This window comes from Puma concolor, chromosome C1, assembly GCF_028749965.1.
Source record: "Puma concolor isolate L17-30 chromosome C1, mPumCon1.1.hap2, whole genome shotgun sequence".
NCBI lineage: Eukaryota > Metazoa > Chordata > Mammalia > Carnivora > Felidae > Puma > Puma concolor.
In genome coordinates this window covers 156,208,192-156,224,439 of record NC_141674.1, presented here as the reverse complement: position 1 = coordinate 156,224,439, position 16,248 = coordinate 156,208,192, and the positions used below count along the sequence as shown (strand labels likewise).

The window sequence follows — 16,248 nt, the reverse complement described above, 5'->3', positions numbered from 1 at the left end:
CTTTACTGAAGTTTAAAATCATGTAAGTTCTTGAAAACTATTTCATAACTGTTAAAAATATACAGGCATGGGTTTGGGAATCAGGAATTAAAAATTGTGATTCCAGTTCTGCCAATAAGCCGTGTGACCCTGGACATGTCATATATTTATTTTGGAAGTAAGAAACACATAAATTCCAAAATTAGAAAAGTCAATTTTGCTTTGAGTCAGTTTGTTTTTTATTAAGTGATAGGGATGAATTGGATGATCTCTAAATATTTGCTATTTCTTAATTTTATGATTTACTTCTCTTTGATTCTCTTAAAATACCTTACTTAACCTTACGGAAGTTCAGAGGTTGAAGCAAACTAAGTAAATAATCTCTGCCTGAAAGCCTGTCTTGTAGCCTCCAGTGACTTTGTTCCATATCAGCATCAAAATACTATTACATTAGGGATTATATGTATTCTGTCTGTAAAGAAAAACTTAAAAGCTAAAACCTGAGAAAACAAATATTTGTATGCTTAGTTCACTCATCAATTGGCCAATTGATTTTTTTTCCCTGTAAATTCTTACCAGGGCCAGATAAAGCACAAAATAGTAGTAATTAATTTAATAACTCATAATGGAAGCAGTGGAAGCTTGGAGAAGATAGAGAACTGTCACAGCACGTTGGTGGCGGGGGGGGGGGGCAGGCAGTAGAGAGGGGGATTACTTTTAGGCTTTAAAAAAAACAACATAGAATTTAAGGACATTGTGGAAGCAAAAATATCTCATCAGAAGTTAACAGTTATGCTATTTTCACCTAAACCCACGACGACATTAGAATGCGCAGTTGTGGGCATTAGCAGTCTCTTGGGGGGAACATTAAATAGCATCTTTCTTTCTCACCCACATTCTGAACCAAGAGACAAATTAAACAGGAGACTAAGACAGATAAGTAACAAAACACCACTTTTATACCTCATAGAAGTTTGTTTGGAGGGTGTAGCTTTGTGTGAAAGCCCAAAAAAGCCTGCAGGCCAAACTCCGGAGTTAAGCAGACCTTCGCAGCCAGGCCCACTTGGTCATGATTAGAGGTGGTTTCCAAAAGAAGTTACATAGCTATTAACCTATAAAAGGCCAAATTTCTTCAAATACAAAGCATGTATAAGATTGCCTTCATGTTTAAGGCTTTTGGGTGAGATGCCACTGTGAAGATGAAATGCTTCATTCTGACCTATTGTACACATTTCTGTTCGGTTGGAAAAATGCAGATGCCAAAGAAGTTGGAACTATGAGACTTCATGAGTTAAGCTTACTTTAAATGAAGCACCTCTATCTGCACTGCAAAGGTAACCAAAACCACATTGTCCACCAAGTCCAAGCTATCTCAGTATAAATATTTTACAAAGCCCTCTAAGAATGTGTGACATTACTAAAATGTAATTCTAACGCTACTGATTTAGCTTCCCTTTTTCATATCAGTTTCAGATCACCAGATTATATCATCTTTTATTTATTATTTCTACATTGTAATAAATTTTCCCCTTATCCTTCTTTCACCCACATTAATTAATAGAGGGCTATCACTTTACTATTTCTTTCCAGTGACAAATTCTACTTTGTTCTGTTACTGCCTCTTTTCCACAGCCTCTGGCTTCCATTTATTTATTTATTTATTTATTTATTTATTTATTTATTTATTTATTTATTTTTTAGATTTTCTTATCTCCTTCAGGATCTCTTATCTAACTGGCTTTTGCTCTTGTTTTGCTTATCTTCCTAAAGAATCATTCTTCTTCCATTTTTCTGTTGCCCACTACACTTATTCCCAACATTTTTTTTTTTTTTTTTTTGGTTGTTGTTCTTTCAGATTTGCTGACTGTTAACATGCACTTCTTTTTATTTTTTGCTGTATGGTTACCTCGTTTTTTTGTTCTTTTTTTTATTTTGTCTAAATGCATATCCATATTCCTCTTGAAAATGCATGTATGTCTCTTTGCAGTCTTTACACCAAGAAAATTATATGGTCTTACCTCTTTTGAAAGTTAGCAATGCCTTCTCTGTCAACTCAAAGATATATTTAAATGCTATTTCTCTTGTAAAGAGAAAGCTGTAAGCCAAAACCACAGATTCTGTGAGGTTCCTCCCTTCCATATTGGATTATGTATAGTTTCATAAATTAGGATCATTTAAAGTATTCAGTTATGAATGTTTGCACTAAAGACTGAAGTTCCTTTTCAAGTGTAAATGGAAAACTCATGATTGATTGATTGATTTTTAAAGTTTATTTTGTTTTATTTGAGAGAGAGAGAGAAAGAGAGAGAGAGCATGTGTGCATGAGCTGGAGAGGGGCAGAGAGAGAAGGAGAGAAAATCTCAAGCAGGCCCTGCTTGGTCAGCACAGAACCCCACACAGGGGCTTGCACCCCTGAACCATGAGGTCATGACCTGAGCCAAAACCAAGAGTCGGATACTTAACTGACTGAGCCACCTAGGCACATGATTTATTTTTATATTTTTTAGCAAAGTGTGTACAAATTCCAAATATAATTTAGAACTTTTTTCCATAGTGTTACTGACAAAATATTAATATTGGATTATATCTGATAGTTTTTAGATATTACATAAATAAACAAGGGGTAGGTAGGTTATAATTTTAAAAAGCTTTCTTCCTATAATTAATATAAGGTTTATTTTTAAATAGATACTTGAATATAAGGTCTACTTAGAGTCGCAAAAACCCTTTCATTAGTCTCAGTGTGACGATGTCATTACAATATGCATGAAATTGCTGATATATAAATGTAATTCTAGTGTCTTAACTAATTTATAATTAATATATTATAGTTCAAGTGATCATATTTGTCAGTGTAAAACATTTTTCTTCTATCTTCCTGGTCGTTTACTTCTCCAGTTGGAACTCACAGCCAATAATTAGGAAGATTTGCCTGGAGGGCTTTTCTCAGATGGGCTATTTCTGGAAAATATGAAGGCTTTTAGTAACTTTCTGTTCCATCTACACAACCTCATGGGCAATGATCTCTAACACAGCATTCCCTTTGAAGGCCAGTGATTGTCCACAATGATCATATGTAGTTAAAATATGCCTATATATAAAATCCAAATATATACATATTAAGGAAGTCACTAAAGCAGTAAAATGGAAAGGATGAAACAAAATGGATGGGCAGCGACATACCAGATGAATGCAAACAAGAAGAAAGTAGGAGTCATTACATGACAGCAAAGTTGTCCTCAGAGGGAAAGATAGTAAAGTGAGGTGAGGACTATTTAAGGTAGGAAAGGGTTCAATCCACTCCAAAGACCTGATCCGGAACAATGTCTACACACCAAATAACACAGTATTAAAATTCGTAAAACAAAAGTCACAGGGAGTATAAGAATAACCAGAAACACATAAAAAACAGACTTTAATTTCCCAAACTCCAAACTCAAAATAGATCAAGTAGAACAAAAATATGTACAGATATAGAAGGTCTAAACAAGGTAAATTTAATTGAGATATACTAAACTCTATAGCTTTAAAATAAATAAAATTTTTCTGTGTTCTTTGAAAGTCATTAAAAAAAAAAACAAACCTTTATTAGGACAAAAAGGCATCTCAGTAAATTCCAAAGAGCAGAAATGGTACAAACTACATTATTGGATTATAATACAATAAAACTAAACATAAGTAAACAAATTAGTGGAAGAAATCTATCATTTGGAAATTGTAAACACTTTCTCTTACACAGCTCTTACAGTAAAGAGGAATTTGAAAGCAAAGTTAATTAAGAACATTCTGGTTATTTTTTTAATTTATTTTTCCAAATTTGTATAGTTCTAAAATTTTCTTGTTATTTTTGTGAAGGCTATATTTAATTTATTAATTACTTCAGGAAAATTTTGTATCTTTATTATATTGTATTCCTATCCAAGAAAAGCATATGTCTTTCCATCCACTTATACTTTTTTTGTCTTTTTAAAGATTTAAAAAAATTCTTACATTGTATATATGAAATACTTATTAATTGTATTTTTCCCCTTTTAAATAAACTATTTTTTAGGTTTACAGAAAAATTGAGCAAAAAGTACAAAGGTCCCACATATGCCCAGCCCTCATTTAAGCACAGTCTGTTGTCAGCGTCCTACACCAGACTGGTACCTTTTGCTGTAATTGATGAACTTACATTAACACATTATTATCACCCCAAGTACACAGTTTACATTATGGCTCACTCTTGGTCTTGAACATTCTGTGTGTTTGGACAATGTATAGTGACATGCATCTATCATTATAGTATTATACAGAAAAGTTTCACTGCCCTAAAAATCCTCTGTGCTTCATTTATTCATGGTTCTTTCCTCACTAACCCCTGCCAACCACTGATCTTTTTATTGTCTCCATAATTTTGCCTTTTCCAGACTGTCATATAATTGGATTCATACATTATGTAGCTTTTTCTGATTGGCTTTTCCTCTTAGTAATATGCATTTAAGTTTCCTCCATCTCATTTTGTGGCTGGATAGCTCATTTCTTTTTAGTGCTAAATAGTATTCCATTATCAGGACATACGACCATTTATTGATCCATTTACCTATGAAGGACATCTTGATTGCTTCCACATTTTGGCAATTTTTATTAATAAAGCTGCTATAAACATTTGCGTGGGGGGTTTTGTGTAGACATAAGATTTCAACTCATTTGGGTAAATACCAAAGAGGGCAATTTCTAGATTACTTGCTAAGAGTAAGTTTTGTTTTGTAAGAAGTTGGCAAGCCATCTTCCAAAGTGGCTATACCATTTAGCATTCCAGATGACAACGAATGAGAGTTCTATTACTCCACATTCTTGTTGGCATTTTGTGTTATCAGTATTTTAGATTTTGGCCATTCTAATAGGTGGGGGGTAGTATTTCATTGCTATTTTAATATGCATTTTCTGATGACATATGACATGGAGCATATTTTCTTATGCTTATGTGCCATCTATATATATTATTTGGTAAAGTGTCCATTAAGGTCTTTGATCATTTTTTAAATCATGTTGATTGTGTTCTTATTGTAGGGTTTTAAGAGTTCTTTATATATATTTTTTCCTTTGAACCAGAATGTATTGACATTATTTCTAGTGCAATTAAATTAAAAACAGTTTCTAAACAAACCTGTGAAGGTGTTGAAGCTAGGGAAGCCATGAAATGTGTTTCTCCTTAGTTGTAGCTTGGTGGTACCAGCAGGAAGAATTTCAGACACAGGAACACAGTATAACTCTTCAGTTTTGAAATGCTGCTAAGTCTCCTCATGCCTCAGAAGTGATTGCCCCTGGGGGTGCCTGGGTGTCTCAGTTGGTTGAGCGTCCCACTTCAGCTCAGGTCATGTTCTCCTGGTTCATGAATTTGGGCCCCGCATCGGGCTCTGTGGTGACAGCTCAGAGCTTGGAGCCTGCTTCAGATTTTGTGTCTCCTTCTCTCTCTGCCCCTCCCCTGCTCATGCTCGCTCTCTCTCCCTCCCTCTCTCCTTCTCTCTCTCAAACATAAATAAACATCAAAAAAAAAATAAAAAGTACAAAAAAAAAAGAAAGAAAAAAAGAAATGATTGCCCCTGCCCTAAAAAAATTCAAATCATCTCCACCATTATATGGAGCCAGGGCCCAAATGGGAGCTTCTCTGTATATCTTGGGTAAAAGTCCTTTATCTGCTTTGTCTTTTGCAAATATTTTCTCCCAGTCTGTGGCTTGTTTTTTCATTCTCTTGATATTGTCTTTAACAGAGCAGAAGTTTTTTTTTTTATTTTAATGAAATCCAGTTTATCAATTATTTTTTTTCATGGATCATGCTTGTTGTGTTTATCTAAAAGTCATTGCCAAACCAAAGGTCATCTAAATTTTCTTCTATGTTCTTTTCTAGGAGTTCTATAGTTTTGCATTTCACATTTAGGTCTGTGGTCCATTTTGAGTTTATTTCTGTGAAGAGTGTAAGTTCTGTGTCTAGATTCATGTTTTTGCCTGTTGACATCCAGTTGTTCCAGCACCATTCATTGGAAAAAAACTATCTTTGCTCCATAATATTGCTTTTGCTCCTTTATCAAAGATCAGTTGACTCAAGTAATATGGGTTTATTCCTGAGCTTTCTGTTCTGTTCTGTTGACCTGTTGGTCAATTCTTGCACCAACACCACACTACTTGATTACTCTAGAGTTATAGTAAGTCCTGAAGTCGGGTTCTGTCAGTCATCCAAGTTTTTTCTTCTCCTTCAATATTGTGTTGCCTATCCTGTCTTTTGCTTCTCCAAATAAACATTAGAATCAGTTTGTCAATATCCAAAAAAACAATTTGCTGGAATTTTTATTGAGATTGCTTTGATCAATAGATCAATAGACCAACAGAAATTAAGTTGGGAAAACTGACATTTTGATATTACTGAGTTTTCCTCTCCATGAGCAGGGAATATGTCCATTTATTTAACTCTTCTTTGATTGTTTTTATTAGGTTTCTAGTTTTCCTCATACAGACATTCTACTTGTTCATTGCTGGTGTATGGGAAAGCAATTTACTTTTGCATATTGCTCTTGTATCCTGCAAACTTGCTGTAATTCCCTTTAGTTTCAGGGTTTTTTTTAAATTTTTTCTTTTGGGTTTTCTACATAGACAATTTGTTATCAGCAAACACTTTGATTTATTCCTTCTTAATCTGTACATCTTTTCTTGTCTTAATTGCAGTTGTTAAGACTTGTGGTACGTTGAAAAGGAGAGTGAGAAGGGACATCCTTGTAGCACAAAAACACCACAAACTCAGAAAAATATAGTTTTTTTTAAAGGCCCAACATTAAATTGCTGATGTCATATCTAAAAAGTTGATATAGGGGCGCCTGGGTGGCGCAGTCGGTTAAGCGTCCGACTTCAGCCAGGTCACGATCTCGCGGTCCGTGAGTTCGAGCCCCGCGTCAGGCTCTGGGCTGATGGCTCAGAGCCTGGAGCCTGCTTCCGATTCTGTGTCTCCCTCTCTCTCTGCCCCTCCCCCGTTCATGCTCTGTCTCTCTCTGTCTCAAAAATAAATAAACGTTAAAAAAAAAAATTTAAAAAAAAAATTAAAAAAAAAAAAATAAAATAAAAAATAAAAAGTTGATATAGATTAAAAAGGAAAAAAATGATAATATGGACTGTTATTTAAATAGGAAGTCATAGAAAAGAAAATAAAAAATACAGCTCTTAACCATATGAAAAAAAAAGTTCAACTGGTCTCAGAGTAAGACAAATGCAAATTAAAACTATACTGCGATCCCATTTTTGTTTCAATCAGATTGAAAATATTGAAAATAAAATAACACATTATGTGGTGAAGATGTAGACAAATAGGCACCACATTATATTGTCATCAGGAGAATCAATACTTCAAAGTGAGTAATTTTGCAATAATATCAAAATTAAAGATCCAGTTTTTTGCACAACCAAGTCCATTTTTTAGAAATTGATACCATAAATATGTCCACATATATGTGAAAATATGTGTATAAAATTTATTAACTGCAGCTTTATTTAGAATAGCAAAGTATTGGAAACAACCTGAATACCCATAACTGGGTGGTTCATTCAATAAATTACAGTGCATGCAAACAATGGAAAACCAGGTAGTTGATAAAGATGGTTGAATCTATGAAAATTGATAAGGAATGAACTCTAATATATATTTTTAAGTGAAAAATGAAAGATGCAAAGGAGTTGTATCCTAAGACACTATGTCTATATATTTTTAAATAGAAAATGTGGGGACACCTGGGTGGCTCAGTCAGTTAGGCATCTGACTTCAGCTCAGGTCATGATCTTGCGGTTGTGGGTTCGAGTCCTGCATTGGGCTCTGTGCTAACAGCTCAGAGCCTGGAGCCTGCTTTGGATTCTGTGTCTCCCTCTCTCTCTGCCCCTCCTCTGCTCATACCCTGTCCCTGTCTCTGTCTCTGTCTCTCTCTCTGTCTCTCAAAATAAATGTTAAAAAAAAAAAAGAAAATGTATGAGTACACATACACTCATGTGATTAGTGATTACCTATTACATACCTGGAAAAATATATGAAGATGATAACAGTGGTTACCTCTGGGAACAGGAATTGACTGTTGGAGAACGGGTGGAAGGGAGTTTGCACTGTATTTTCTTTTAAATGTTTTGAGTTTATATCATTACACACATTTTCTATCAGAAAACTAGTTAAAAATAAAAACCATATATACATCTATGTCATAATACTTCCCTAATGAGAAAATGCACCATACTTGTTATTCCTAAACTTTTATTTCCACGTAAATAACTACCAGTGTTTTCCTGATGCCTCATCAGAGAAGTAGAACTTTAAGGTTCGATATTCCTTTTCCATTGATTTAAATTTACTGATTTAATTTTTCTATTCTTCCAGGCCCTAAGCTGATTACAGGTAGATTGCAAGAAACTCTGAAAGTTTTATTAGCTCACTTAATACACTGAGGATACAAATTTAGACTTAAATGTCCCACTTGTTTCTGGTCATCCACTGAAAACTATTGTTATAAACCTCACAGCAGTGGGGACTTCCTTCAGTGAAATTTGAGGTCCCTCTAGGACTCCTCACCAAACAGTTATGGCTGCAATTTTATTATTGTGGCTTATATTCACCAAAGCTGCAATTAACTGTATCAGAGCTTGTTGACCTTAATGAGTTAACACAGTGTCCAAATAAAACTCATATCCAAGCGGTAGCTTAGGCTCTGGGAAGTTTTGGCTCAGTAATATCTGTGAAATTTGAGCTCATATTAAATATACCTTGAAACAATACATTTGGGATTTGGCTCCTGGCATCAGATCAGATCTGACTCTGCTGCATGGAGTTGAGAGTTTTGCCTCGGGTGCTCATAATATGTTTAGCTGTTTAGGACTATAGAATCAGCAAGAATAGCATTATTGCTTTAGTGAAGAAAAGCACTTCCGTTTTTGTTGGCACCCTGGCTTGTTTCTGATAATTTTTTCCTGAAACAGGAGAATCCTGCTGTCTCCTATATGTATAGCTATCTTTTCCCATCTGAGGCCTAATCTAGGAATTTTTTTTCCAGCCTAGTCTTTCTCTCATTCCTAGCCACATAAATGGCATTTGTCCAACACTGAACCGTCTCTGTCTATGTGTTCAAATAAGCCATCCCTCGCATGGCTAATGTCATAAGTCAGCCACAATTCCAGCTGTCTCAATCTCAGATTAGATGAAGACTCAGGTCTGTGACTCAGTCAGCAATGACTATTTGATTGGTTATTAAGGCTGGCTGCAGTGGGACACCTGGTTGAGTGTCTGACTTCGGCTGAGGTCATGACCTTAAAGTTCATGAGTTCAAGCCCTGCGTCAGGCTCTGTGCTGTCAGCTCAGAGCTCGCTTTGAATCTTCTGTCCCCCCCTCTCTCTCTGCCCCTGCCCCACTCATGCTGTCTCAAAAATGAATAAACATTAAAAAAAAAAAAAAAAAAAGGTGGCTGCAGCCAACTGTTTTGACCAGCTTGGTCAGGAGCCACTTGTTAGGACTAGAGGGTTGGATGATATACCCTCTCAGAGATATCTCCCTTTCCACTTCATCCTGTTGCTAAGCTATCCATTGCCCCTATGGGGGATATATCCTCGTCTGGGTAGCTCCCAGAGTAAATGGTCCATTAGGGACATGATGGTATTTAGCCTAATGTACTTTAATTAAGGCTATAGTTGAATCACTTCCTTAAGTTATGGCACAATTACTGTATCGGCAAAGCACAAGAATTAATAAACTTGGGACATTTAACAAAACCTGAACTAGAAAGCACATCTGTTAAGCCAAAGCCATTGAAGCAGTAAGTAGAATGGTGGTTGCTGGAGGGGGGGGGGGGGGGCGGGTAGAAAGTTGACATTCAACGGGTATAAAGTTTCAGTTATGCAGGATGAATAAGTTCTATATCTGCTATACAACTGTATGCCTGTAGTTAACAATTCTATCTTGCATGCTTAAAAATTTGTTCAAAGGGTACATCTTGTGTTATATGTTCTTACAACACACACAAAAAATTCTATTTAGGAATTACACTTTTTAAAATATTTTTAAAATGTTTATCCATTTTTGAGAGAGGCAGGGACAGAGCATGAGCAGGGAGAGACAGAGAGAGGAGGAGACAAAGAATCTGAAGCGGTCTTCGGGCTCTGAGTTGTCAACACAGACCTTAGGATCATGACCTGAGCTGAAATTGGACCCTTAACCTACTGAGCCACCCAGGCACCCCTAGGAATTTCATTTTAATTTAAATGGGAACAAAAATTTTAATCATCTGGTTCATATGTCATGACCAGAGTTTATAGGTACTAAAATCTTCTCTTAATCTCCTTAGAGTATCTGCATCTTTTTTTTTTTTTTTTTTTTAGGACTTTCATATGCAGAGTAAATGGTAATTAAAATGTGCAGGATGACAAGATGGAGCAAACAGTGCTTGTACCACCAGGACCTGACAGCTTCAACTTCTTCACCAGAGAATCTCTTGCGGCTATTGAAAGACGCATTGCAGAAGAAAAGGCTAAGAATCCCAAACCAGACAAGAAAGATGATGATGAAAATGGCCCAAAGCCAAATAGTGACTTGGAAGCTGGAAAGAACCTTCCTTTTATTTATGGAGACATCCCTCCAGAGATGGTGTCAGAGCCGCTGGAGGACCTGGACCCGTACTATATCAATAAAAAAGTGAGTGTTTTTTATTGGGCATATTTTGCTGCTAATTGCCTACTGAGTACCTTGGACTGTTATAGCACCGAAACATGCCAAATTAGCAGAAAGTCTTAAGTATCCTTCTGTTTAAGAAATAAATACATTTATGTGTGTTTTATGCATATACATCCATGAAAAACAAATTGATTATGTCATAACAGATGAAGCTGTCCCAGATGCACCACAACAAATACCTGAACATAAATGTATGTTGTAGGCAGGCAGCTAATTTAACAAATTAAATCTCCCCAGAGATTGTATTCACTATGCAATTTTGTGTGTTTTCTGTACTTGAAAATCCTAAAATTATCCCAAGTTATCCCTAAACTTTTATTTAGGGACAGATAAAGACTTTTAAAATATTAGTATTAATTTCTCATAGAACAAAATTTGACGCCACAAGGTTTTCAATTTCTAAATTATGTTATATATAATAACTCAACTTCTTGCAGAAACTTTTCTCTACTTGGAAAAGAACATTCCTCTACAAACTACAGTTTTAGTAACTAATAATGTGCTTTTTCCATTTGGATCCACGTGTCTTTGGGAAGTATCATTGTTAGCAGTGACAGCCATTAAAACTCAGTATCTCAATCAACTGAATTATGTAACAACTGAATTTCTGTATCACAAAGTGTTAAATCAAGATTTAAATAATGACAGCTATTCAACCATTTTTCTCAGTATTATTAATACATAAAATGAAACTTTGCTTACAATATTAAAAAATTATTCAATATTTTGGTGGAGGTATATTGATACTGGTAAGATTAACATAAATATTGTATTCTGAAGAACCTATAAAACAATATTTAAATGCTTGCGTTTTCTATTTATGCTTGAAATGAATACCTTGTATTAAGCACCCAATCTTTCATTATGACTATGATTACACCAAACCAAGAAGGAAAGCATAGAAAAAGATAAAATTGAAAAAGTTTATTGTATTAATTTTAGATTAAACTTATGACTAGTTAATTTGCAACATTTTATTATCTTTTTCACTGGACACAATACGTTGTGAACTCTTGGTAGAAGGTAGGGTAAAAAGATTGCAATTGAGCAGGTAAAATTTTTCAGTTGGGCATAGGCCTTAAAATACCCCCAAAACTTTTAGGAACTCTTTTGGTTGCTGGCACAGCCTGTATCAAGTAGTCCTTATTAAATGTATAAGCTTAAAAATTTTAATATGTGGATTTGAGACAGTTTTGCAAATCACTTCTTATTGACTGTTGCAGTTTCACAGGTAAAATTTTCACTGCGTTCAGATTTTTTTTTTTTTAACTTTTCAGGCTATAACCAATTTCAGCATAACTTACTTTCCCTTCTTAAAAACTGGTTTGCCCATTATACACTAAAGAAAGAGATAAAGAATCATTTCCCATAGATTTCATTATCTTTTATTCAACTTTCCTTTTTAACATACTATTGTTAAATCTTAGCAGGTAAGATTTTATCCATTTCATAACTATCATTTAAATTATAAGTTGCACTTTATCATTAAATCAGTCCTTTGGAAATTAATTTAATGTAAGGTCTGCAAAAGCCAAAATCCAAATTAATCAAATGATGAAGGGTTTATTTGTATAAGGAAGGTGACAATGCAGATAATTCAGTTAGACAAACATTTTAACATATTTAAAATTGCTTCATTATTGAAGCAGCCTGTTTAGAGGTGCTGTTATCATGGGTTACTGGGCTTCATCCTTAGCAGGGCTTTTGCTAACCCCTGACATCTATGTCCCACCTCTCTGGTAGTAATTACTATCTAAAAATTATTAAAGCTACCCAGAGTCTACCCCTTCATCAAACAGGGCTGATATCTAGCATCCCAGCTCATGTACGGTGTCCTTACGTATAGAACAATAAACGAATGCTTTGAGAAAGGCCAAGCTAATACATGTTGACAAGGGCAGTGATTCTTTATGTGGAAACCAGATTATCCACTCAATCTGTCCTTTAAATTAAAGAGTTTTCAGGCCAATAAAAGTTGTTGTCTTGAGGGAGTGTCCCCAAACAGCCAACAATTGGCTTATAACAAAGAGGGCAGATGGAAAAGAAAATTATGCAGGCCCTTTCAAATAGTTAAAAGAAAGATCTTCAAACTGAGGATTAAAGACCAACTCTGAAGACCAACTCTGAAGGAAGCCAGCCAGATTCTTGTGCTGAAGTAACCCTTACAAACTTTGTTCGGTTCACATTCCTACTTGCCTCTAACACCATCCATCCTTATCTTCAAATGCATATTGTGTGAGGAAGGAAAAACATTGTGGCATTTTGGAACAAATCACATTGTGCAAGCAGAACAACCTGATAAGAGAAATATTGTTATCAGGAAGGAGTTTTCCCCAAGGCAAGGCACATCTATTGCCTTAACACTGGGCTGACATCCAGCAAGTCTTCCAGTGTAAGCCATTCAAAGTGCAATACAAATGAAACATTCTGGAGGACTGGAATCCTTAAAAAGTAACATTGCAAGCTTAGGACACATGACTAAGCTGTGTGTTTAGGACACATGACTAAGCTATGTGTTTAAAATGTCCTTCTTTTGCATTTTCATATTTTGAGACTTTCTATGGTTGCCATTACATTGTTTTCTAGTCTTACATTTTCTTCCATAATTGGGTTATTTCAGTATCGAGGAATAGTCTTAAATTCTGAATTAGTTTGCTCTGATTAAAGTTGGAATAATTATGAATATTTCTTTTGATGTTTGATGACCAGTTTTGTCTTATGACTTGAAAATCTGAGATCAGCAGAGTGGCCTTCATTAAAACAGTGGATCACACATATACACAATACTCCTGGCATAGATAAAGCGCTTAATGGTGGAAATGTCCCTAGAAAAAAAGTTTTTCAGGAAAAATGTCACTAGAAAAAAACTATTACTCATATTGGGGATGTGGATTTTATTCTATTCCTGAATGAGCTGGAATATGCAAATATCAGTAGGCCAGTGAGTTACTTCCCTAAGGTTTAACTGAGGTACAATAAATAAAGTGCCATTTATATCTATATACAAAGTCTAGTTTCTTTCTTATTAATATACAGAATAAACAAAGCAAGTCTACTATAAAAATGGCTGCAGAACCTATTCTTTATGTTATATTTTAAAGTACAGTGGTATCCATAAAAGAAATATATGTGTAAGCCACACTAAAACCCTCTGTGATCTTCTAAAAAGACAATGTCAGTGAGCTTATGGAAATGTCATTGCTGATGGTGTATTTTCAGATGGCATATGCCCACATATTTTTATCTTCTTTGCCCTAGTTTAAATTGTGCACATTATATAATGTTCGAAAGTTCTACTAAAATTGTTAAAGTAGTTTATTCCACGGTCAGTGGTATTATAGTAATAACTAAAGAAATAGTAGAACCATCTCATGAACATTCCTGATGCATGGAAGCATTTCCAGACCCTCTGATGTTTTAATCCTTCAGCAGTCCAAGGTAAGAACTAAAAACTAAAATAACAATGCTGTCAGAATACAGTCACAGAATTTTCCATACCATCTTAGCTCTGGTCCAGTGGTCTTCAAAACATGATTTCAGGCAGTGTTCCTTTTGTTTGTTTATTTACTTTAGCTATGTGGCAGGGCACATTTAGCTTATGAACAAAACTTTTTTTTTTTTTCCCTATGGTTCTTTTTTCCACAGTTTTTTATTTCATAGCTTGGATTAATTTTGCACCATTTGGCTATACATTGAAATTCTTCACCTACTCTTTATTACAGAAAACTTCTTTCTTCTCATGTTCTTCTTAAAATTACAGATGACTCACTAGTACCATGGAAGAAAATATCCTTTGTGACAGGGTACTGGAAATAGAATGAAGTATTTTAGATCTATGGTGAAAATGGATGTTTATTAATTATGGAATGTAGAAATGTGTGCGTTTAAAAACGTATTCTTTCCTTTATTATTTTACGGGCCATTTATGAATACCTTATCCTCCCTTTTTATCAGCTCTTTTTAAAAAGATTCCTACTTCCTCTTCATTGGAGCTGCATGAAGAGTCATATATGAACTTGTGATTTCAAATAAATGCCTAGTCTGTTGTTGCTGCAGGAGTTTTAAATTGTTATATTGGGTAGAGAGAGTTGTTTGCTTTGTTTTTAACTGAAATCAGGGAGTTTTCTTGTAAAAGTAATTGAATGGAAAATCAGAAAAGTAGATGGTAAGTAAAAGCTTATGATTCCATAAATCGTCCTATGGACAGCCCCCCAATTAATGTATTTTTTTTGGCACATCATTAGGTCTTTTAGAATTAGCAGTCATCCAAGGCTCTCTCTTACATCCAAGGCACTATAGTTGACTTCCAAATCTTTCTCCTCCTCATCCATTATTTCTTCCTTATGCCCCGTTCTTCTTTGTCACCTCCCCATCTCTGTCTCAGAAACAATCCCAGATGATGGTGGTAGTAAAATAATGGCTAGCATTTATTAAGTACCAGCTATATTAGTAAGAAACTCTTCAACTGAGAGTGATAAAAACCTAACAGAAACTAGTTTTTGAAAACAAAGAAGCTAACTAATTAATCAATCAATAAATGTATTTGTGGGGTAAATCTCATGTTAATATCAAAGGATCCAGCACCTGAAAGAACAATGTCAGGACTCAGTTCTTTTTTATTTTTGGCTCTACTTTTTCCTATGCTGGCTGCATTCACAGGCTGGCTCTTCCCACAAGATGGCAGAAATAGCCACCAGTGGCACCAAGCTAACAGCTTACAGCCTAATAACCCCCAAGAAAAAGAGCTCACTTTTCTTCAAAAGCTCTAGCAGAAGTCCTGGAATTGGCTGTAGTTAGTTCACATGACCTCCTCTGAATCAATTCCTGTAGCCTAGGGTATGTGATGGTCTCATTGACCAGGTTAGTGCCACATGTTGACCTAAGGGGTGGTCAACATGCTAAGGGGTGGGTCAGCTCCACCCAAGCCATATGGGCAGGCAGTGGAGAGGTGTTCTCTCAAAGGAAGAGGTGTAGACCACAGAAGAAGGCGTGCCAGGCAGGCAAAAACAATGGCTCTGTACTCTATGCACTATGTATCAGGATATTTACAGTTCTTATTTAAACCCCATGTCCTTCCCAGATAACCCTTGTCTTTATTTTAAAATAATGAAACTGAGGTGAAGTAATTTGCCTAAGATCACAAAAGCTATTAAGTAACAGACACTAGATTTAAAACAGATCTGTCAGCTTCCGTGGCCCATTGCCATGCTGCTTCTGGTTTGTAGTCTTTGCACTGATAATACCAGTGGAAAAGAGAAGTCTGTTATGGAATACATACAAGCCCATCACTGCTGTTCCTGCCCCTCTACTCATGCCACTTTGCAAGCTGGACTCCTCATCTCTTCAGTTGGCAGTATTTCCCAAACCTGACTTGTCACTTCACTGTTTCTTCTCAATCAGGGGCATCCCCTGCCTTGGTAAAAACCAAAATTTTGAGATACAGTAGGTTTGGATCAAGTTCAAAAATAATTAGACAATTATATTTCCCACCAGATAATATAGGGTGATAAATACTTTTTATTTTTTTTCCAAAGAGGACAGAT

General features: G+C 35.3%; 1 protein-coding gene across 3 annotated transcripts in view; it reads left to right on the top strand.

Moving 5' to 3' along the window:
* LOC112861247 (sodium channel protein type 1 subunit alpha) overlaps positions 1–16,248 on the top strand; it is a 134,123-nt gene that overhangs the window by 40,510 nt on the left and 77,365 nt on the right. For all 3 annotated transcript variants that reach the window (XM_086718807.1, XM_086718806.1, XM_086718805.1), the window contains exon 2: positions 10,354–10,666. In XM_086718807.1, the coding sequence (XP_086574933.1) occupies positions 10,403–10,666 (264 nt within the window). In that variant the 5' untranslated portion in view covers positions 10,354–10,402. The remainder of the gene's footprint in view (positions 1–10,353; positions 10,667–16,248) is intronic.